The sequence below is a fragment of the Macrotis lagotis genome, chromosome X, assembly GCF_037893015.1.
Source record: "Macrotis lagotis isolate mMagLag1 chromosome X, bilby.v1.9.chrom.fasta, whole genome shotgun sequence".
Taxonomy (NCBI): domain Eukaryota; kingdom Metazoa; phylum Chordata; class Mammalia; order Peramelemorphia; family Peramelidae; genus Macrotis; species Macrotis lagotis.
The window spans coordinates 423,177,382-423,202,471 of record NC_133666.1 but is presented as its reverse complement, the minus strand read 5'-3'; the positions used below and the strand labels follow the sequence as shown (position 1 = coordinate 423,202,471).

The 25,090-nt window shown below is 35.8% G+C and overlaps 1 protein-coding gene across 1 annotated transcript in view; it reads right to left on the bottom strand.

The window, feature by feature from the left end:
* Positions 1-7,183: 7,183 nt before the first annotated feature.
* The window catches only part of BPNT2 (3'(2'), 5'-bisphosphate nucleotidase 2), a 55,204-nt gene continuing 37,297 nt past the window's right edge, over positions 7,184-25,090 (bottom strand). The window contains exons 4-5 of the mRNA XM_074208002.1: positions 14,560-14,721; positions 7,184-11,637 (exon numbers count right to left, since the gene is read on the bottom strand). Coding sequence (XP_074064103.1) covers positions 11,366-11,637; positions 14,560-14,721 — 434 coding nt within the window. The 3' untranslated portion in view covers positions 7,184-11,365. The remainder of the gene's footprint in view (positions 11,638-14,559; positions 14,722-25,090) is intronic.

Below are 25,090 nucleotides of genomic sequence, written 5' to 3'. Positions count from 1 at the left end.
AACTCAGCTTAAACAGGCTTAGCTTATCTGTAATCTAGGCAACTGTTTAGAAGGTACCATGATGGTGTGAAGGCAGCCTTGATAGTACAGCTAGCTATCTGGTTAGTTTGTCTATGCTATCAAAACTGTGATCATGTCTTAAGTTTTCCATGTGTCTGAAAAAACTTCCCATCATGTCTATGAAATTAAAAGCTCTAAGGAAAAACGCAAAAAAAAAAAAGAGAGAGAACCAGAAGACAATTTCTAGAACATTGAGTGACTCCTTCAAAAGAATCTTTGAATAAATATGGACAAGAATTATAGACTTGGGGTAGAGCTAGGTGGCGCAGTGGATAGAGCACTGGCCCTGGAGTCAGGAGTACCTGAGTTCAAATCCGGTCTCAGACACTTAATAATTACCTAGCTGTGTGGCCTTGGGCAAGCCACTTAACCTCATTGCCTTGCAAAAACCCCCCAAAAAACTAAAAAAAAAAATTATGGAGCTTGAGAAAATATGATGGGAAATTAATCTAATAGAAAAATTCATTGATGTAATCAAAAAAATCTACCTCCACATGCAAGAATGCAGAAATGACGGAGTTCAAAAGGCCATGTCAATGTTTACTTGTCAGATACAATTGGAATATTTTATACAATTATGGGCTTCTCATTTTACGAAGGAAAATTGAATTCTTTGAATATATTCCAAAGAGGGGGAACCAGAATATTGAGGTGACCCATAATTACCACATGCTGAAGAAACTGGAAATATTTAACCTGGAGAAGATAGGTGTGTGGGGGGGAGGAATTTAAAATACCTAATTTAGGCACAGAGTTATTTTTAAATACAGTGTTCAAAGGACTTTTATGTAACTTTTAGAATTTTTACTTATCCTCTAATGAAAACTTCCTCCAAATGTTACAGAGAAGCAGATTTTGCAGTGCTTTATAAAAGGAAAAAAACTTCCTAAAGATTAGAACTAAGGAAAAAAATGAAATGTGTTTACTTAGGAAGTAATGAGCTTCTCATCACTAAAAGGATTCCATTGAATGCTTGAAACTATTCATTAGGGATGTTTTGGAGGTTTCCCTCTCAGCTTGGTCTAGTCTAGATGATCTTTGAAGTCACTTTTAATTCTACAAATAAAAACATCCCCCCCCCAAAAAAAAATTACTGGACTCACCAGTCAATGACTAGTTTCGAGATAGAAGAGTTGGTTTGTTAATTAAAATTTTGCTGGTCTTTTCCCTTAAAGTACAAATTAATATTCTAAACCTTTTTGAGGAAAAAGAATTTCTCCTCAACCTAGTTATATTACCCCTTTCTTTCATCAAAGCACTCAAACTTAATAGAGGTGTAGGTTATTTAATTCAACAAATATTCAAATGTCTCCTGGGTGCAGAGATGATGGAAGATAAAAAATTTATCAAAGTCATTCATTTTGTCTTCATGAAATTAATTCTAAAGAGGGTATAATATATAGAAATAATTATATAGTTATATAATACATGTAAGAATCACTAGGAATGTGTTGGTGTTAAAGAGCTAGGCTTTTATGTCAGCAAGTGGTTTGATATTATTAAAAGTACTGTTCATTTTCCCACATTCATGTGAAATATCCATCCAATGGGGAGACTTCATCTCCAAGACTTTTGCATGAAATATGCTATTTCTGAAAGGGAATTTTGAAAAGGGGTTCTAGGAAGAAGACATGGAGAAAGAAAGGTCACCTTACCTGGGAGGACCTGGGAGCCTTCTCATCTGGCTGGCACATTAAGTAAATATTGACACCCTCTTCTTGCTCTACCAAATTTGGCACTCTAATGTAGCCCTATGATGCTGATTCTACTACATACAAGGAAGATTCTATGTGGAAGCCAAGAAGAGATCCTGGGGGGGGGGGGAATATGAGGAGAGAGGGGAGAATAGTGAGAGTTAGATGACCAAGAGGAAAGGCTTTAACCAGAAGAAATGCCAGAGTGAAGGTCTCAATGTCATTGATCAGTAGCTGTGCTGAGGAGTAATCACAAAACTATTCTCCAGTTCCATGCTGTCAGTGGTAGGTTTCCATGCTGCCATCTTTATTTTCCTAATCCTACAATACAAGGCATGAAAGAGGTGCTTTTGAAAATGATTTTGCTACCTGTGCCTGTACTGCTTGATGCTATAATGCTGTATGATTTACTAACAAAAATCTCTTTAGTGATTTGTTAACAGCTGAATCTAGAAGAAAGACATTTCCCATGGGAAGGGGATACAGCCAACATGGAGTATCTTGAATCTTGGACTTGAGAATAGTATTGGGGATATAAACTGAGAAAAAAGAAAGGAGGAAGATTTTTCTCAAAGAAACTGTTAAAACTACATTACCAAATAACATTGTAAATGCATAAGAGAGAGATGCAAGCAAAGTGCTATGTGAAGTCTTAGGCAAAAAAAAGATAATAAAATAACTGAAAATCTTGGTATCTTGACAAGTTTCCTCCCCTGAGTCAGAATTTGCCTTTGTCCCCTGAGCCTGTTCCCACATGTTAGAAAGGCCAACATAAGGCCAATAAACTGCCAGGATTGATCTACAAAATTCCTCTAAACTTTCTAGCACCTCCCTCTACTGGTGCAGTATATGAGTGTCTGGCTACCATTAGAGGGGGAAAATGCTGTTCACTTACCGGTCACCCTTTCCCAGGGTAACTGTAAAAATACTTCATGTGAGGACCTCCAAGCCATTCTGGCCTCATCCCAAATTACCTAGATCTCTGTTGAGTCTCCAGCTATTTTACTGAAAGTTTGTGGGATTCTAGGATCTTAATAGTATCTTCAAATCAAAATAGAAACCTTGTCTTGGGCAAGAATGCTAGCTACAACTTTGAAGAGATCGGTGTTAAAACTTTTAATCTATAAAATTATTACAATCAAGTTCAGTGACAAAGAACAGGAGACAAAATTCTTAATTGGAGCTGAAAAGAAGACAGAGTAGACCTCTGCCATATATGAATTGAAGATACTTTCAACTGCAACTGAGCTATAAATTAACATTGAGAGTGGGGAGTTCATGCCAATACTCTACAAAATTCTGTAACTCCATGGCAGTCAGATTGAAGGACTAGATACCCCATATATATGTAACATAAATGGGGAAGAATTAGACACCTATGTTACTTTCCTAAATACACATCTCTTAGGCATATTCACTCATTACTGGAGAAAATAGAGATGGATTTAAGGCAAAAATTCAGTCACCCAGACCAAAATGAAAAGACATGAACTCTGTGAAAAATGTTGTCTACAGTTAGTTACCTCCATTTCCTTTCCTTTCACTTACTCCTCAGTCCTTTGAAATCTGGCTCTTTGAACTGATCTCTGAACAGAAACTTCCTTCTCCAAAGTCACCAAATTCTTATCCTAATCACAAATCTATTGGATTTTTCATGTCCTGAAGACCTATGACCCCCACCCCCACCCCAGACAAGCATCTCTCCTGTTAATGGCACCATCCATCCAATGTCTAATATTCTGAATTCCTCACTCTGTATCACCTCACTTATCCTTCAATCCTTCATTTCCTCTAGCCATTTCATATTTGGCAGGTAGAATTTACAGTCAAGTTTCAGTAGTTAATCATAAGCAATTCTTTCTCGTGCAAACTAAGCACTTCATCCCAAATATCATTCCAACTTGAGGGTAATTAACCTCAGACTTCTTAAGACCATTCTTATAGAAACTTTTCTGGTCTATTCATTTCACTTTTTTCCCCCCAATTTATCTTTTCCTTTTCAATCCTTCCTTTCTTCATCCCACACTTTGTCAAGTTTTTCTTCCTTCACCTAATCTTTCATCTTCATTCTCTCCCTTCTCACTTTCAATTTTACTTCTTATATCCTCCATAGGCATCAATATTTCATTCATCTTTCTCTTCCCTTTACTTTCTACCACTTGCTCTGACTCTTCTCTCATTTCTTCCCCTTTCTTTGTCTCAATAATTTCCCATTATTCAAGGCCCTCATAATTTCCATTTATAAAACAAGTTTAAAGATCAATCTTTCTGAAAATTTTGACTCATCACATTTGGTCTCTGAAGGTCAAATTTTCTCCCCTTATTAGTAGAATTATTATTAGAAAGGTTCCCATCTTATCTTTGCTGGAAGTGTTGGGACCACTACTTATGGTCCCATTCTACTAGTGATCAGCATGGGACCTTATGTCCCATTTCCAACGTGGACTGGTTTGCACCTTCCTTAGGTAACTTGATAATCTCCCATTCTGGGCAACTCACAAAAGTTTTGGAAATGAATTTAGAGTATTCCACTGGAAAAGCTAACACAAAAAGAAGTTGAAAGGGGGAAGGAGAGTCACCACACAGTACCAAGTTGAAAAAAAGCACAGTAACTAATGGGAAATGAAATTCTTGTTTAGTCTAATTGTTAAATATCTTTCTCCAGTAATTAAATAGTATTATCATTACTTTTATTTATCGTTTTTCCTCTCCTATACCATTTTTCCCTCCTATCCTACCATTCCCTAACTCAAAACATTTCACATTTCCCTTATGCTTTTTTTACTCTTTTCCACCATCCCATCATCCCCAATTTCCTTCACAAAATCAGCTTGCCACACTTTAATATTCAGAAATCACTGTAGTTTATTTTGAGAATTTAGTTTGGCAAAGTATCAGTCAGAGAGGCAGGTCACATACAAATTGCTGGGGCCAGACAACAGATCTTGTTTCAAATTACTAGCACTCACTTGTTACTGAGTATACTCAGAAGGGGTAGAAGGAGAAAAAAGGCAATTCCCTTAAATTTTCTTAGGGGAAAAAAATTGAGAATAGTTTTAAGTAGAAGACAAAAAGCCATCATTTCACAGTTTTCAGAGAAACATTATTTGTAAATTTTTACATGGTCAAGTATCTCTACAAAGCAAACAAAAAGAAAAATGTAAGAAATATTAATGACTAATTCTAGCTTTGAAACTTCATGATGGGCATGTCACCAAGGAAATTGAATGTTTAGTTTCTGAAATGAATGTATCTTAGCATCTTTTGCCACATTTTTCTATCTTCATTTGTTTATCTTTTCCAGTAGGCAAGATGAGATCTTTTGTAGCCTCTTCCACAGTTGGACTATATAAATACTCTTCTGGAAACAGTTGAGGAATGAACATGATTGCAAAGGAGACTGAAGAAAACTAAAGCAGAAGGTTGCAAATAAAATGTTGATGTACAAATGATTTTATATGAACTGAGTCTTCTGAGTATGTGGCCAGTACCTAAGGAAGGATACCCAGAGGATGTAGGAAATATTTCCTGTAATGACAGGGTAGGAGACTTGGATGCTGAAGTCCTCTAGTCTTCCTTGTTGCCAATGGTAGACAAAATAAACTGTCCAATCCTTTCTATCCTTCATTCAAGGCTGACTGGGAAGACTAAATGACACTGGTATTGAGTGTAGTAACCTTTTCTAGCATGGTACTAATCCTAATAACCAATGAAACTACAGCCAGTCGACTTCATCCCTGCCCTCTCTACCAAATCCCTTAATATCAAGACAAATGTTGAGCATTTCTCTTCCGATGGAAAATTTACTGTGTGTGCAATACATACAAACCACACACAGAACTTTAATGGAAAACACTACTAAATGAACATCCATTTCTACTTTGCCAAGTTACACAGATGACGTTTATGGTACAAATACTTTAGGGAACCCTTCTAAGCACACAATATAGAATGAGTTATTTTAATGTAATTCATCACCTTTTCCTTTTAACAAGACATGAAGCCAACTTGGCTTACATTTCTGATTTTCATTCCAAATGGAAAACTACTTATAAATCTCATTTTCCCACACATGATTAATTCACCACCCAACTTCTAAAAAGCTTTCCTTTCAACTGTTTTAATATTTATAAACCTTTACCAGTGGCAAATTAGAAATGCCATTACCTGCCAGGTTTGAAAAGTTTTTTTTTCTTTTTTAAAAGAAAATCCTTCACACACAATCACTCCCTAAAACCAAAACACTTCTTTTGAAAGTACACAATTCAATTCTTCCCATCCCTTGGTGAAATTATTTACAATAATCAAAGCTATCTATATAAATCCATGGATGCAAGCAACTTTTAGCACTAATGTTTGATATGATACATACATATGTAATTAATTTATAACAGCTTTGAAAAAATAGCTAATTTAGAGCAACAACTGATTCTAAGGGATCTAGAGCAATAGTTTTAACTCCATGCTAAAGTAATTCATTTTAAAATTGACTGTTTAAAATGTCAAATTTAAAAAATGTGTCCTACCTTCCATAGATTTAAAATGTTACAATAAAACTAAATTAAAAATCAAAAGATGAAATACCATTTCAGACCTCTAAACATTGAGATACCAATTTCATATAAAAGTGTACTAGTAAAGTATGCAAAAATAATTTGTCATTCATTCACTAAATGAATTCTCTCCCATAATTAACATCAAAAATGCTGAAATAATTTATTTTTTCATTAAGTACTATTTCCTCCCCCATCCCACTAGAAAGTCTTCCCCCTCCATGAACACACAATGCCCTAGTAGCAGTAAGGCACAGATTTGCTAAACTAAATAATTAAATAGGAAGACCCAAAACTTATTAGGTATACACTATCAGTAATTTTCAGAGTTCAGGTCTGTCTCAAAACTCAAAATAAATGGGACTTATCAAGTATCCAACGACACTCAAAAAATATTTACTTCCTAATACTATTCTACTGATTTTTCATTACATCTTTTTCCTCTCAACTTGGTTTGAAATTCCCTATTTTACTTACTCTTTGGGGCAATATAAAAATAATGGGCCTCAGAGTAAGAAAGGAAGATGGAAACTGATAGGGTACACCTCACTAGATTTCTTTCTTAGCATTCCTTTAACCTATGATATAGTTACTAGATTGAAAGAAATAAGAAGGCTCTAAGAGAGAGACTAAATTCTGATGGAAGATCATTTATCTTCAACCCTCCTTGCAAACCACTTTAAGGGAAGGTGTTTTTTTTTTTTTATTATTACTTCCCATATCCCCACTCTTCATCCTACACACAAAGCTCTTCCTCTTTATGGTGGATCTTCCTTTGTCTAAGGCTTCCCTTTGCTACAGCTCCCTTTCTTCTTCCCTATCCATCAGTTTTTTCAAACACAAAGGGAACAAGTTAAATTAAAGAGTGTGTTTGTGTGTGTGTGTGTGTGTGTGTGTGTGTGTGTGTACACATGCACGCACACAGGAGAATGTCTCCACATCATTTTGATAACTACAACTTAAAGTCTTTCAACAAATTCTAATTTTAAAAATAAAACACTCATGGCACAACTGTACATACATATATATAAAGACTACAGACATGATGATGACCCACTGTGTTCTAACACTGAGTACAATACAGAAATGGCTCTTTAAAGCCAGTTTCCCAAAGACTTTATCTCTCAGGCTTTATGTTCACCTATATTTATACTTGACTTGTGGTTGAAAGAGTAAGAAATATTTTGAACAGAAATATCAGGTTAAATCTGACAGCTATGAAGTTTAGGGGATTCAAAGGTTTAACTTTCTTTTTAATTTCTTAAAGGGGATCTGGTGAAAACATTTAATTTGGGAATTTTCAGGACAGGTTCAATTTTGCTTCTTCCTGTAGTTTATTTAACAAAGTCCCATTCATTCCTATTAAAGAGTTGTAAAAAAAGAACAATATTGAAGAAAGAGATAATACATAGGGTCAGCAAGAGGGGTAAGGGGAAAAATAGCAAGGAGAGGAGGGAATATTAAGGGAGAAGATACACAAAAAGAAAAGAGACAGTTGTGCTAGTGGTACTGAAATGCATGTGTTCAAGAGTGACTATTTGAAATAAAGAAATAGACCAGTTGTCACTAATACCTTAAAATCTTGGAGGGAACCCCCACCCCAAATATTTTGTAATAATTTCTCTGAAAATAAAATAATAAAAGAATAATGGCAGGGTATGCCAAAATAAGACTTAGCCAACTTCCTCCTTTTGTCGAAAATCGGCATGAATGTGTTTTTGAAATCATTTCATCACTTCTGTAATCTAGGGAAATTATATTCTGTTCTTCTATATATTATAAGCTTCTTTAATATAATACAACTGTTTTCCCTTACTGAAAGGAAGGGAAGGAAAATGAGGTTTTATTAAAGTAAAAATATTGTTTCAAATCAAGTAACAAGAAGCATTTGTCATACATTGGGGAAACAATGCATACTAGCTTTTGGAGATAAAAGAAAATCTTTAAAAATAATTAATATGCTACACAACCATTTCCAAAAGAAACCAGCTGAGCAAGTAAATCTCAATCAACTGTGCCAAACAAATTACAGAAAAAAAAGTTTAATTGCCAATACTTTAAATTTTGTACACATACAGATACCTCACAAAATCAAACAGCAAATTATGTTTTGAAGGTTTTTTGTGCTAGATAAAAAAAAATTTCTACTACAGATAAAAAACAAATCAAATTTAGTTTCTTCCCCTCCTTCAAGTATCCACCCAATATCCACAAAATGTGGACATTTACAGTTAAGAAAAGTACTTTTTTCCTAAAAGATATTTGCCAATACTCTAAAGGAAGAATAAACAAAAAATAACAAAAATAAGCAGTTTTGACAATTTCAAAATAATTTATTTTAAATTATCTTAGGAGAAGATGAGAAAAACATTATTTTAAGGCTCATAATGAACTATGCAATAATGGGGGGGAAAGCACAATGCCAACCTGAAACTCAAAATACCAAAGACACAAGTCACTGTCAGATCAATGAAGTCATAAAAGACTACCAAATAAAGCCTATTCATTGTTGAATGGATTCGGTGTTTGTGAGGAAGTGCAAAAGAGAAAGTTTTTAACCAGCTCAAGGAAAGAACTTTATCCTAGTTGAATTAGAATTTTCAAACGTAAAGTTGCTTGCCACATGTAGTAAGGATAATCGGCTATGAGCTCCAAATACATTTAGTATTAGTATAAACTGGCAAATTATATGACTCACCAATTTTGCTGGTACAAATCAATTGTTTGCTGGTATATACTTACTGGTGAATACCAGCTAAAAAATGTGCTGGTTAGGACTCTGCCTCACATATTTTTGTATCCCTCTCAACCCTCAAAATAGTGGTTGGCACAAAGTAGACCTTTAATAAAAACTGAAGTCAAAAAAATGTCACTTACATATACACTGCTAGAGGATTCAAGTTTTGTTAGCAATGATTTACCCCTCTTGCCATTTTTACAATGCCAATAAGAGATCCTTTTTAACCACAATGCTAACCAAATAGTTAAGAATTTTGAAACTCTTAACACTGTATACAGAATTACTAGCTAACTGCATAAATAACAAATGTACTAACCATTAGAATGGCCAAAAACACACATCACTCAACAAAGGAATATTAAATGGTAATGGGTACAGAAACAGTCTATTTTGTAAGGATGAGTCAAGGGAAACCTTTGTTCATGCCCATATACTCTCACTTAGTCCAGGCCTACCTTCTTCTTGCCAGTAATAATATCAGTGTTAAGGACAGCATTAAACTAAGTGGATGGGTGACACAGTGTGAACTTTCATTACTATGGTGAGTTCAGTTTTTCTCCTATCTGTAAAATTCTCACAGATCCTCACAGCTTATGCAAGTCATTTTTAGGTGGGATAGGACATTCCCTTAGTCACTGAAGTTATTGTTCACTGAAGGAGAATCAGTCTTTAGTCTTTAGCCCCATGCCCTAGGTGTTAGTATAGCTGTGTTACTCATCTCCTCAACATGATCAGTATCACTTGAAATAAGTCGCCCTCACTGGCTTATGAAGTCTAGAAGGCTGTATTTCCACAGTTAAGCTAAATGCTAATATTCATGGTACAGAAACATTAAGAACATTCATGTTATTGGAGAAAAACAGAAAATTAAGCATAGTCTAACCTCTTTCTCAATCGAATCTCTTCTTTACATTGTTCCAGAGGACAATGGAACATAAAAGAGATAAAAAAGAATAGCAATGCCTAGGGTCCTTGAAGTATTCAGGCATGTAATCAATAGAATCACCCAGAGAGAAAATAGACTTCTGGATGAGAGCTCAAAGACAGGCCCCAGTTATAGCCAAAACAAAACAGGGCAAAAGGCAAATTTCCCATCCTTGCTATCTGAACTAGATTCTGAAGTGTAATCAGAAGAAAATTTCATCAGAATGAATTCCAAGACTCATTTTTTTTTTTACCCCCAAACCACTTTGGAGTCTGGGGCAAAGTTTTTGAACAGACCAGTGAGAACAGCAATAACTCTTTCTGGATGAACTTACTATGAAAATCAGATCTCTTAAATGAAAACTAGATAAAAAAAATTTTTAACCAGTTTTTGAGTATTTTTTGGAGGGAGTTAGTTCAATTCTGATACTACCAGAGATCACTTTCCAATTAAAAACAATTAATTTACATTTTTGTGATCACTCTTTCTGTACCTAATTCTCCCAACATCTTTTCATTAAAAATAGAGCATGAAAATGTGTAGTAAAATCCATAGGGCCAATTCTGAAACTCCAGAATAACAACTTACAAGTAGAAGAATCAATAATTAGGATTGGGAAAGGGGTTGGAGGAGCATCCAGTGAGTCATGCATCTTTCACAGGAAAATTAACAGCAAGACATTAAAGCTATGTCAAGAAACACAATTTTCTTTTAAAATATACAGAAATAATGGTTACCATGATTTACAAATCATCAAAAATTCAATATTTTCTACCACTTGGATGACCAACTTCTAAAAGTTCTGGAAAAAGCAAAATCAAACTGTTATTTTTAATCACTCAGAAAAGTTCTTCTGTCATAGACAAAGTTATTTATTTCTTGCATATAGAGGGTGTTTGGCTCCTTGTGCTTTCCATCCAAAAGGAACTGGGGAGAAATTCTTGATGGGACCTCATTTGCAGCAAGGTATATTATAAAGTAATACCAAATGAGCTTTCAAAATTAATCCTTGGTTCTTCCTGATTCTTTGTGAAAAGTACCATACGTTTAATAATGCAGTTATGACAAATCCCTCAAATATGGTCCGTTGAGATCTAGATTTCAACCCATACTTTATCTACATATATGCACCTTGAGTATGATGACTGTATGAAAACAGTCTCCAAAATAAAGATGGTGAGTGAGATAAAAAGCAACCCATCCTCCTCAAGCTTGCATCTTAAAGGGAAGGGATTGGGAGTGGGTAGAGTCCCTGCTGCTTTCTATCATCGCAAGAAGACTGGATGGCCTTGATCATGCATAGTCTTCCACAGATTGTCTGAAGCCCGGGGTCTTCAGGCTTGACTCTTCTCAGCTCTAGGAAGGAGAAATGTATCCTTTGCAGACCTTATGTTCATTTGTGGGATGTCTTCTCAAGTTCTGGTAGTTTTTTGACCAGTGCTTGATGATTCAAGTTGATGCTGGCTAGGAGTCCCCCTTCATTGCCATCAGAGCCAGTGTAACTTATCTCTTCACCACTCAAGGTGGTCATATGGCCCCCAAGAGCTTTGAGGAGGGCATTGCCAGCACAAATATCCCATTTTTTTATATATGTCACGTGGATATAGATATCAGCTTTTTCTTGGTTCTCATCAGGAACATCCAAGAGGGATAAAACTTTGTAACCTAAAGAATAAAATACATAAGAGTTTAGCATATTGTTTGTTATAAGTGACTTATACTCTGAAAGTGCATACTCAGCTACTAAATAATGATAAGATTACTTTTATATTATTAATATTAATTATCAATATCACATTAAATACTGATTTAATCACAAAATGCACCGTGATACTTAAAAAGTCTAAATTATGACTAGATTCTTATAGCTGTTTTAAATTTTTTTCTTGCAGTTACTTTTAATGGAATAGTAGATTCATATGGACACAAGGACTAAATAAATTATTACCCACAGTTCAAATTCAAAAATTCTGAAAAATTTTACTTGAAAGTTAAAGTTGAAAAGTTACTTTTCTAATCCACCTCATGACCTATCTGATTCTCCTAATCCATAATTCCTGTTTTTATTCCTACTATTCCTTACTCAGCTTGGACTCTAATGAAGGTCAGCTGTTGAAATAATTCACTCATTAACTTTCAAGAATCCATCACTTTCCTATCTTTCCTCTTGTTCTTGCTATTGCCCATTGTTGGGAATTTACCTTCTCTTCTCCTGAAAATCATAAAAGCCTCTCAATTAGTGGTACGCTTTGTAATGAACCCCAGTTAGTTTTTATTGCCCACAAGTAGTTCTTTTATTTATCATTGACTGACTTTCCTACACTCCACTCTATCTATCCCATTTCTTTCTCCCCTTAGGCCTTGTCAGAGAATCAGAGCTCCGCTACATACTATGTCTGCAACTTTAGTTCTCCCATCCTAAAAAAGATAACCTTACAAAACTGATATAATGATCAAAAGAGATTCTATAAAGTACTTTGAAAATATAAATCCCAGATTTAGAGCTATATAAGAACATTAGTGATACTCTATTTAAAATCTCTCAATGTGGGGCAGTAGATGGTGTGCTGAGTCTAGAGTTAGGAAGACTCATCTACCTAAATTCATTTTTAGCCTCAGACCTTAATTAGCTGTGTGACCATAGACAAGTCACTTAATTCTGCTGGTCTGTTTCCTTGTCTCTAAAATCTGTAAAATGAGTTAGCGAAGGAAATGGCAAAGCACTTGGGTAGTTCTGTAAAGAAAAACCCCAGAGTTACAAAGTTGGATATGACTGAAAAATAAATGAACAGCTGAAAATTTTAAATCTTCATTTCATTTTATAGATGAAGAAACTGATAGGACAGGAGAAGCAGAATTTTTAACCAACTACTCTTAGGGGTCATATCAAAGCCAATCAAAATTCAGGTCCCCTGACTCTCAAAATGTCATTTTCTTTCCAATAAACCAAGCTGAATCATTGATTTAGCCACTGCTAAAAGACTTATTTTAGATTGTTAGCACTATACCAATATATCTGAAGTCTAACTTCCAAACAAGCATTACTGTGTGTGTGTGTGTGTGTGTGTGTGTGTGTGTTTTTAAGAAATCATGCTAAAGTAGAAAAATAAGTGTATACATGATTCAAGAATTAAATCACACTTTCTATATCCTCTTCTCTAACTCACTAAAGGATACAGGAAATATTTTTTTAAAAGCACAGCTAGGGGTGGGGGGCGGTTAGGTGGCGCAGTAGATACAGCACCAGCCCTGGATTCAGCAGGACCTGAGTTCAAATACAGCCTCAGACACTTAATAATTACCTAGCTGTGTGGCCTTGGCCACTTAACCCTATTTGCCTTGCAAAAACCTAAAAAAAAACCAAAAAAACCACAGCTAAGTGGTATTCAAATTCACACTACTCAGTCATATTTACAATATGATAAATGGTTCAAACCCAAAGGAAATATGAAGTATAAATCTGAATAAGTTTCAATCACTTCAAGGGATTAATTCTTTACATTAATTGGAATATTGTTGCACTGATCAGCTTAAAAAGGAGAGCATTCACCTTTTAATACTCTCCCCACTTCCTAGATACAAAAAAAGTATAAGATTTGACTACATTTGCAATGATTTTTCTTCATTAACACTACTACATATTAATATGTTAAAAGCAAATTTCATAAATGGTTTCAAGTTATAAATCATAGAATATTTAATCCAACTTCTTTTATTTTATGAATAAAAATCACTGTTCCTTGAATAAATTTTAAAAGTCACACATGAAATTGTTTCCCCTCCCAAGTGATAAATCAAATCACACATCTTTACATATATACATGTACATAGCTTATAAGTACATGTATATATATGGACGTATATGTATATATGTATATATGGACGTATGTGTGTTTATTTGTGCATCTATGGTTCTATCCTTCTGAAATACATCTAATTGGAGCAAAATTTATAGCTAAGCACCACAATTCTCTATTTGGCCTTAAATATATAACATATTCAAAGGATGAGATTCAGTTTTTGTTTCACCTTTTTGGAAATAAACATAAAAAAAATCATACAAACCTAGATCTTTAATCAGGGATCTCTACAAGAAGTTCTCATTTGGGGGTGGTGCTAGAACTAATATTCACCGGAACCTCACTCACTAACTACCCCAAACATGGATTGTGCTAGGTTTTCTTAAAAGGCAACAAAGCTGTTCCAGGACCATAACTGCCCATAGGATGATAGAATGTAGCTAAAAATATTCTTGAACAATCTACTATAGATGAAATATTTGGCCCCTAGGAACTCCAGTTGAAATGAGAAAACAAGATCCACACGTAAACTCACTTCCATATTTCAAATTAGCAAAGTATAAGATTTTAGTTCAGTGAAAGGAAAAACATCTTAACAATTAGAAACACTTCAAAGTGACAGAAAGTAGCCTACATCTTCAAGACTGGAAGATCATACTGAAGAGAGGATTCCTGTTCAGATGTATATTGAACTAAATGGCCTGTAAGGATTCTTCTGGCTGAGATAAATCTTTTAAGCATGTAAAACTGAGTCAGATCATAGCTAAGGCACACAATAGTAACATACCTGCACCACCTGCAGGTATGATTGTGGTCTGGTTACCAAATGTCTGAAGAGCCACTTGTTTAACTGTTCCTGAATGGGAGCGAGACACGATGATCCTTGGGGTCTTGTCATTGTAGGAAGTACGAGCTTTCACATTGGAACCACCATCCACCATTGCCCAAGCTATAAATGAAATTTATCATCCATTAGCAACTTTGGAAGATATCCTGGTCTTGGAAATTCAAAGTTATTCTTTAGTTTCACAGATATCTTTAAATGATGAAAAAACCATCCCCTCCCAGAAAAGAAACTTCTATAATGACACAATTAAAATAAGCAAAAACAACTATACATGATTAATTTACAAAACTGCTATTCACTCTATTCTTGATTTATATTTTTCTACCATAGCTAAATTATACTATGATTTCAAAATATGCACCTAAATTCCTAATTTCAGAAAAATGTTCTCTATTTTTGACAGTCTTGACAAGGACTGTCAAAAGGTAAATTTTAAAAGCCACAAAATTATTTCCCTCCTTAATAAATCAAATCATACATCTTTACATATATACATGTACATAGCTTATATGTACATGCATGTATGTTTATTTGTCTGTGCATCTATGGTACTTTCTGAAATATATCTAATTGGAGCACCACAATTCTCTACTTGGCCTTAAATATATCAATATAATCAAAGGATGAGATTCTGTTTTTTGTTTCTCCTTTTCAGAACATAAAAAAATCATATAAACCTAGATCTTTAATCAGGGATCTCTACAAGAATCCTTGTTTGGGGGCGGTGATATAACCAATACTCACCGGAGCCTCACTCACTAACTACCCTAAACATGGTGTTATGCTAGTTTTTCTTAAAAGGCAACAAAGTTGTCACAGGATGCTAATTGCACCCCCTGGAGTTCCTATGGCCATACTGACATAGTTTGCTGTTTATGTAAGGGAATAAAAAGGGTCCACTACCTTCATACTTGCAAATGTCCCAATATTTAACTCACTACCACAACATGCTTTGCCAACCACACACCTTTCCATAAGGAGGTAAGTGTGTGTCTGGGGGCAGTTAAATCCTAATGTATCCTTGTTAAATATACTTTCTATGCTAAAGTTAAGTAAGTGACTCATTTTGTCCCAATATCAAATTTGAAGGCTTGAGTCAAGCTTGCCCTCTCTAGCTCTATAACTGCATTTAAAAAAAAACCCTACAACTAAGTATGTTAATTAAATTGTTCTCCAATAGCTCAATCAAGTGACAATTACAGCCATGGAAAGAAGAATCCATTTCCCATGTTATTCCTAGATGAAAAAATGGAGATTGTGCAACAAATTCCCTAACTTAGAGACATTAAATGGATTAAGTAGAAACATTGAAAACACAAAGCAATTTAAAACAAAAACCTTACAGTAAACATTTTTTCCCTATAGTAAATATGTCTTGGGGAAAAATAATAATAACAATAAAAACAAAAAACCTCCAGATGTATGCTTCAGCAGTAGTATACTTTATCGACTAAGAAAAGAATTGCAATATATTCTCTCTAGAGGTCAGTATTGTGTAAGGGAAAGGAAATGTTTATCTATTTTGGTATTAAATAGTCTATACAAGAATATTTAAAAATAATAAGTCTTTTACTTTCATTTTTTGAAAATTGCATGTTTAAAGAAATATATGTGCATAGATGTTTTTTAAAAAATCAATTTTATAACTTACACAAGCAGAATTATTCAAAATTTTAAAAGGTACAGTATGACCACCACCCAGTGGTCACTTAATAAAAATTAATTTTGGTATAATAGTGATGAAAACAATAGCTATAAAATATACTTTTTGCTTTACAGATTCTTGAAAAAGTCTTTGCTGGGGAAAATGGGGGAAGTCACTTTGTTATGTAATTTGAATCTCAATACAACTCACCAGGCACAGAATTTGGTATTATATGGAATTGTCTTGCATTTGTATATCTATTTAAGCACCATGGAAAAATTGATCTATTCTTAGGCTTAAGACAGAATTTTCAGACTTTTATTACAATTCTGTAATCTAACTGATTTGCTCCTCCTGATTTAATAAGGCTACAGAGACAAGATTCTGAGGGAGGCCAAAAATGACCAAAGGGGTCAGAAAATGGAACTCAGAAGCAAAAGTTAAAAGTACCCAGACCTAGGAGTGGCTAGGTGGCGTAGTGGATAAAGCACTGGCCTTGGAGTCAGGAGTACCTGGGTTCAAATCCGGTCTCAGACACTTAATAATTACCTAGCTGTGTGGCCTTGGGCAAGCCACTTAACTCCATTTGCCTTGCAAAAATCTAAAAAAACCAAAAAAAAATAAACCAAAAGAAAAAGTACCCAGACCTGGAGAGGAGAGAGCTGTAAAAGGAGCTATCTTTAAATATATTAAGGCTATGTGAGATAAATGTTGAACAGCCCAAACTCTGTGGTATAGCACAAATGGCCTAATAACAGTGATATTAATCATAATAACTACAATTTATGTAATACTTTAAGATTTTCAAAACACCTTAATTAACTTATGTGTCCTACATTTCCTCTACCTCCTATTTAGTGTAAGTTCTCAGCAAATTCCTTTTTTCAGAGTGGTTATAAAAGTAGAACAAGTTCAAATGACCACAAACTCCTTATTGGTTGAGTCTTAATTCACTGAGGCTTTACTGCCATATAGTTATCTTAAAAGGGAAAAATAGCTTTGAATACTTCATGAATAAATGAGTTAATGGAAATTGAAGAGACTTGAACCACAGGGAAAGAGCTTCAATTAAAACAGGATAGATTATTACTTTTTGGTTTGGTTTAAGAGTATAACTCAACCAGTTAAGTGCTGAAATGAGAATATTTTATAGTCTTTGCCTTTGGAAGAAAAGAATGGATAGATCTGGATGAAGAGCCTTTAGATTCCTATATTAGGTAAGGTACTCAGGTGTAATGGACTTCATAAAGGTCTTGACTTTATGATGGGAGTATAAGGAACCATGACTCATCCTCCGCTCCCAAACAAGCTCTGTGAAGAGTAGCCTTGGTCCATAACTTACTACCTGGGAGAAATGTCTACAGGACACTCACTGACAGATTATGTAACTTCCCCATGGCTACAAGGCTGGCACATATAAGAAGGACACTGGAGAAATAAATGAGGATGAAATAAGCAAACAAGTCCCATGGCAACTGATTTTATGCATCAGGATAACAACTATCTTCTAATCTTTCCATATCAATCGACTTTCTGTGATATTTAGGCTTGTGATCACCTAGGACTTGCAAAGTCTTTTCTTGTGAATATTTAAGGTCATCTTTTATTGATACTGCTACTTATTCAAGTGTGATAGAAATATATACATATATTGTGTACATAATTCACATTTAAATAATTGTTACAATTTTACAGAAGGATATATAAGACACAAGTGATGATAGACTTAATTTTTTTAATTTTAAAATTTTAAATAATTTTCAAGATCATTTTTAATTTTTATTATTCCTATTTTCCATGGCCTTAAATCCCCCACCCCCACCCTTAACTTTGAACAAGAAAAGCTCAAAGGTCCCTTCTAACTTTAAATACATGTTCCTATAATCAAGAATAACACACATAGGTCACCAAGACTACCTGAAAACAGAACCTAGCAGATTCATTACTTCCCACTATCTGTATGTTTTGTCACAATTACAGAGATTTAACAGTAAAAACGATAACTAGCATTTACATAACACTTTTAAGGCCTACAAAGCATTTTACAAATATCACCTGATTTGATACTCAAAACAAACTTGGGAGATAGATGTTGCTATGATCCCCATTTTATAAATGAAGAAATTGAAGCATGATAGATGCTATCATTAATCCCATTTTACTGGTGAGAAAACTGAGGCTGGCAGAAGTAACTAGTAAATTATCTGAAGCCAGCTTTAAATACAGATCCTCCTGACTTCAGGAATAGAGCTCTATCCCCTCCATAGCATTGACTTGGTGCTATGAAACCACCAAAAAGTTTGGTGCCTCTGCCTAAAGAAATTTGCAAACCAAAGATCTAGGGATCCCCAAGAGTCTAATAGAGGGCCTGTGAAATCAAAACTATTTTCATAGCAATACTAAGACATCTTAATTTTTACTTATGCTATATATTGACAGATAAAACCCACTGGAACAAAAATTTTTTTGCAGGGGATGGGGTCTTCAATAATTTTTAACATTGTAAAGGGGGTCCTGAGACCAAAAAGGTTGTCAATTTCTTATTCAAATTATAGTTCAATTAGGTGACTTCAGAAGTGGTTGACTGACCCAGCCCAGAAAGGGATCATAGAAATTCATGTCAGTTTGAAATGAGATCCCCAGTGGAATACATGCTTAACCCTCTCCTGCTAAACACTTTTATCAATGATGTGAATCAAGGCAAAGATGGCATGCTTGTCAAATATAAGGATGATAGAAAAGTGGAAAGGATAGCTCATATTGAAGAAAAGAATTAGGATCTGAAACAATTCACAATCACAATTTCTCAGCATATGGAACCTCAAAGACCATTTTGATTTTTCAAGGTTATTTTTCCCTGCATATTTACTTTGTTAGTTTGTGTGTTTAGTTTTTTTTGGGGGGGAGGGGGATTTTTGGTGAACAAATTCTCCTTAGACAGAAGTATATCAGCACATATATGGCAATTTGTGTCCTCTAGGGTTGCCTAGGTCACTGAGAGATGATGTGTCCAGGATGGAATGGAAAATTTCTCCATCATTAGCAACAAGGGTTCAGTTGGCCACTAGTGGAAGATGGACAGTACAGTGACCCACTGCCATCTCAGGAATCTTGTTCCAACTCTAACTGTTAGCAAAGTCTTGCTTATATAGTCTCAATTAGTCCCGTGACAACTTCTACCCTTTGTTTCCAGTTCATTTGGCCCTATTATCTCTCATATTGATAGCCTTTCACATACTTGAAGACAGCTTTCATATTCCCCTTAAGTGTTCTCTTCATGTTAAACAATTCTGGCAATTCCTTCAAGCAATTTATTCAATCAACAAGTTTTTATTAAGTGCTTTTTATGTGTCAGATACTATATTTGGTGCCAGGGAATAAAAAAGAAAGAATCTTCATCTTAAAAGAATTTATAATAAAATGTAGATGTACAGTAAGTAGAGTCATTTCTGAAAATAAGGTACTTATAATCAAGGAGATCAGAATGAGCTTACTGTAGGAGTAGCCTTATAGGATCAGCTCAGGATTCCAGGGGAATTTTGAAGATCATAGTGATCTTCTAAGGCAAAAGTGAAGACGGCAAGCAAAGAGGATACAAAAGACCCCTATGGGGTAGAATGCCACACAGAGAGCACAATATCACCAAGAATTCTGTAGTGTATCTTACAGCTAGTGGGGAGCCACTGGAATTTATAAGAGGAGACATGACATAATTAGATGTGTGCTTTAGATGAGTTACTCTGGTAGCTGTGAGGTGGATGGATTAAAAAAGGGAGGCATGGAGACCAACTTTTAGGAAGGGTCAGGTCTGAGAGGGAGTGATAAAGGTTCAAACTCAAGGAGTGGTTATATGAGTGGAGAGAGACACAATCAAAGAGATGTTTCAAATGTAGAATTGGCAAGATATTGGGTTCCTTTTGTAACCACATTTGACACTGACACATAGCTTTACATTTAGCAGGAATTAAGTATCTGTTGAGTCAGAATGAAAGATTATATTATAATATTAGTATATTAAGTATATGATTAAATCCAAAAGTCATTTTCTCCCAATAAAAACTATATGATTTTAGAAGACAATAAAAATGTGAGTAAATGACATTTGTTTTATCAAGATTTACTTAAAAATATTTCATGAAGGGAAGGATAACTAACTGGATTTCAAAGTCATGAAACTCTTTTTTGAAAGACTTTGTCCTGAGCATAACTCAGAATAGCTCTTACTAATGAATCATGATTCCTGAATTTCAAACAATTTTTCCTGATGATGATGACTATAACTATGCTGTAATATAAATATCCAATATTCAATCATTATGAAGAGGATATTATAACGTAGGGAAAGTATACACATATCTATGTCCTCACTGTCTCAGTTTCCTTTTATGTAAAAATTAGAATCATGAAACTTTTCAGAGCCCTAAGGAACCTTAAGAATAATATATAGAGATACAGTATAGGGAAGTAAAAGCACCCTAGCTTTGGAGTCTAAATATTAATGTTTATTAAGCACTTATTATATTCTAGTATAGTGCTAAGTAATAAGCACAGGAAATACAAACCCAAAGAAGAAGCCACAGTCTCTTTTAACAGAAGAAATAAAAAAAAGTACAATAGAAGATTATACCAACAGACTAGAATATTCTATGGTTTTGGATAAATTATTTAAGCTATCTCTGCTCAAACTTGTTCCTCTCTAGGGTTCTTAAGAGGAATATTAAAGATGTAAACATTCCATACAAACTGAAGCTATGAAGTAGTATTACTGGGGGGGGGGGGCAGAGCCAAGATGGTGATAAGAAAGGATCCTGTCTTAGGCACTCTCTCATAAAACTCATAAGCTAAGGACTCTAACTAAATTTTCGAGAGACAGAACCCACAGAGGGATCCAGTGAGGCTATTCTCTTACTCAAGGTAACCTGGAAAAGAGCAGAACGGCTCTGCTCCCCAGGGTCAGAGGGGTGGCCACCAGAGCAGTAGCCCCACCAGAGCCAAAGAACTTCAGCCTCCCGGAGAAAGCCCTAGGGCACTGGGAGCCGCAGCTCACAGAAGCAGGGGAGTCTTCTGAGCTACACCCCAGAGAGCACCGGGCACAAAGTGGGGGAACAGCGGGGAGGACCTCTGCCAGAGCAGCACATGGAGCCCAGCCCTCAGGGCACACAGCTAGCAATGTGGTCTTTGGGCAGCCCAGATCCAGGAGACAGAAGCAGGCGGAGCCAGTAAGCAGGAGCCCCAAGGGCATGAGCTCATTGAAACCTAGGGAGGGGAGTGGAGAGACTGCAGAGCTCTGTCCTCTGCCCCTGGAACAGGACTCTGGGGCTCTGACCACATTCAGATCCTGATCACAAACTAGGCCCCCCCATAAAACAGCAGGGGCCCCCCACCTCAGCCCCATGGCAAAGGGGGGCACTTATGGTCATTCAAAGACCAGGAGGAAGGACAGAGCCTCACACAGAGACCCTTGTGGGAGTGTCCCAAAAGCCCAGGAAGCACCCCAAAACCAGGTTTAGGCTGGGAAAATGAGCAAGCAGAGAAAAAAGAGGAACACCATTGAAAAATATTTTGCAAATGAGACCAAGAAGGATCAAAATACTCAGTCTGAAGATGAGGAAGCACAAGCTCCTGCATCTAAAGACTCCAAGAAAAACAGAAATTGGGCTCAGGCTATGACAGAGCTCAAAAAAGACTTTGAAAATCAAATGAGGGAGTTAGAAGAAAAACTGGAAAAAGAAATGAGAGAGATGCAGGAAAAACATGAAAATTAAGTCAGCAGCTTAGTCAAGGAAATCCAAAAAAAGGCTGAAGAAAATAGCATGCTAAAAACCAGCTTAGGTCAAATGGATAAAACAGTTCAAAAAGTTATTGAGGGGAAGAATGCCTAAAAAGCAAAATTGGCCAGATGGAAAAAGAAATAAGAAAACTCTCTGAGGAGAACAAATCCTTCAGCCAAAGAACAGAATTCAGGAAGATTGATGAATTTAACAGAAATCAGGAATCAATACTTCAAAACCAAAAAAATGAAAAATTAGAAGAAAATGTGAAATATCTCATTGAAAAAACAACTGATATGGAAAACAAATTTAGGAAAGATAATTTAAAAATTATTGGAATACCTGAAAGTCATGATCAGGAAAAGAGCCTTGACATCATTTTCAAAGAATTACTACAGGAAAATTGCCCTGATATTCTAGAAGCATCCACTGATCCCCCTGAGAAAGATCCAAAAAAACCAACCCCTAGGAATATTATAGCCAAGTTCCAGAACTCCCAAGTCAAAGAGAAAGTATTACAAGCAGCCAGAAGGACACAGTTCAAATATCGTGGAGCTGCAGTCAGGATCACACAGGACTTAGCAGCAACTACATTGGAAGCTCCTAGGGCTTGGAATACAATATACCGGAAGGCAAAAGAGCTTAGAATGCAGCCAAGAATGAATTACCCAGCGAGGCTGAATGTCCTCTTCCAGGGAAAAAGATGGACCAATGAACCAGGGGAATTTCAAATGTTCCTTCTGGAATGGCCAGAGCTGAACAGAAGGTTTGATCTTCAGATACAGGACTCAGGTGAAGCATGGTGATTGGAGAAGAGGGGGGAAATACGAGGGACTTAATGATGATGAACTGCATGTATTCCTGCATAGAAAAATGACACTGATAATACTCATATGAACCTTCTCAGTTAATAGAGCAGGGAGAGGGAGCTTTTATAGTTGAAGCACAGGAGAAAGCTGAATTCAAAGATAAAATATGGTGTAAAAATGGAGTCAAAAGAAAAAAAGGGAAATGTAATGGGAGAAAGCAAAAGGAAAGGGGGAATAGGCCAAGATATTTCATATAATAAGATTTTTCTTTATTACAATGAGATATTGCAATGATATGGAAGGGGGAGGCAAGGGGGAATGAGGGAATCTTTGCTCTCATCAGAAGTGGCTAGGAGAGGAAATAGCACATATACGCAATGGGGTATAGACATCTGCAGTAAGAAAGAGAGAAGGGGGATGGGGGAAGGGGGGGATGTGAGTGATGGAGGAGAGGATGGATCATGGTGGGGAGAGTGGTTAGATATACCACATTTTCTTTTTTACTTCTTGCAAGGGACTGGGATTGGATAGCCTGTCCTGGACCATAGGGCCAGGTGGATGCTGGGCCTAAGGGGTGGTGTGGGGGCTCAGGGCCTCTTGGCCCCAGGACCAGGGAAATGTCTGCTGCGCCACTCAAGATACCCTACAGCAGAGTCAGTGAAAGGAGAGAGAAAATATAGTACAATGCTAGTGGATTAATATGAAAGGAGGGAGTTGCGATCAGCAATGACAACAGTGGAAAAATATGGAAGTAACTTTTGCAATGGACTTACCATAAAGAATGTGATCCACCCGTGACAGAGTTGTTGGTGTTGAAGCACATTTATTATTATTATTATTTTTACTATTATTATTTGGCAGGGGGGGGGGGGTACAGGGTCAAATGGGGCTGGGTGGCCCGCCTGGAGACGCATAGCAGGGTGATCGTTGGTTGTCTGAGGCCAGATTTGGACCCAGGTGCTCCTGGCTCAAGGGCCAATGCCCTGTCTACCACCCAGCCACCCCTACTATTATTACTATTTTATTTTATTTTGGATTTTTTTTCTTTTTTCTTTTTTTGGTTTTTGCAGGGCAGTGGGGTTTGGGTGGCTTGCATGTCACATGGCTGGGTGATTGTTGGGTCTACGGGGCCGGATGTGGGCTTGGGTGTTCATGGCTCCAAAGCTGGTGCTCCGTCCATTGCAACACCTGGCCATACCTACAATTATTACTATTATTTTTTTTTAATTTTAATTTTTTCTCTCCCCTTTACTTTATCACTCAAGCAAGTCTATATTTATGGGGGTAGGGGGTATTTTATTTACTCTTAAACAAGAATATTTTATTAATGTAAAAAAACATTATTTGTGCAAAATCAGAATAAATATTTTTTAAAAGAGTGCAAATGAAAGAATATTATAACACAGTGACTTGCATATAGTAAGAGCTTTATAAATGTTTATTTCATTCCAAAAAAAAAAGCATTACTGGTAGAAGATGCTGAAAAAAATACTTGTATTACCACCTAAAAGGAAGGCTGATATTCTGATGGAAGAATATAGCTAGGTTCCTACAGGTCTGTAATATACAGAAATATTTATATCTTTCTATCACTCTAGGACACAATGGATAAACAAAATCAGGAAGACTAATCTTACTGTGATCAAATCCAGTCTCAGACACCTAGTGGCTGTGTGACCCTGGCCAAAACACTTTATCCTATTGTTTTAGTTCCTCATCTATAAAATGGCAAACCACTCCGGAATCTTCAATAAAGAATTGATCATGACTGAAATGGGGGAACAACAACAAAAATCTATCTCTTTATATCTATCTTGATCTAGATAAAGAAAAGTATAAATATAATAATATGCAAGAAAGGCAGCATAATACAGTAGCCTTCTAGTTTGGAAATTCTAGATTTAGTCTTGACTTTGGTACGTATTATAGGCTGTGTGAGTCTGGGCAAAATTAAGCCCTGGTACCTTAATAAGGCTGTATAAAAACTAGAAGAATCTGTGATTTAAATAGGTAAAATCTGCATTGATAAAGGGCCTTTTTCTTTACTGGTAGTACCCTCTATACCAATGACATTACCTGTACAGCTTAAAATAATGAAAAGAAGAGAAAAGGGGAAAATACATAGTGTAGGGCATAGTGTGATGAAACTCAAGGTGTAGCATTCTGTTTGTACATTATATCTAACTCATTAGCAATTATGGGTAATTTTAAATTATTTGGAAGAAAGGAAGAAAGAAGAGGCACAG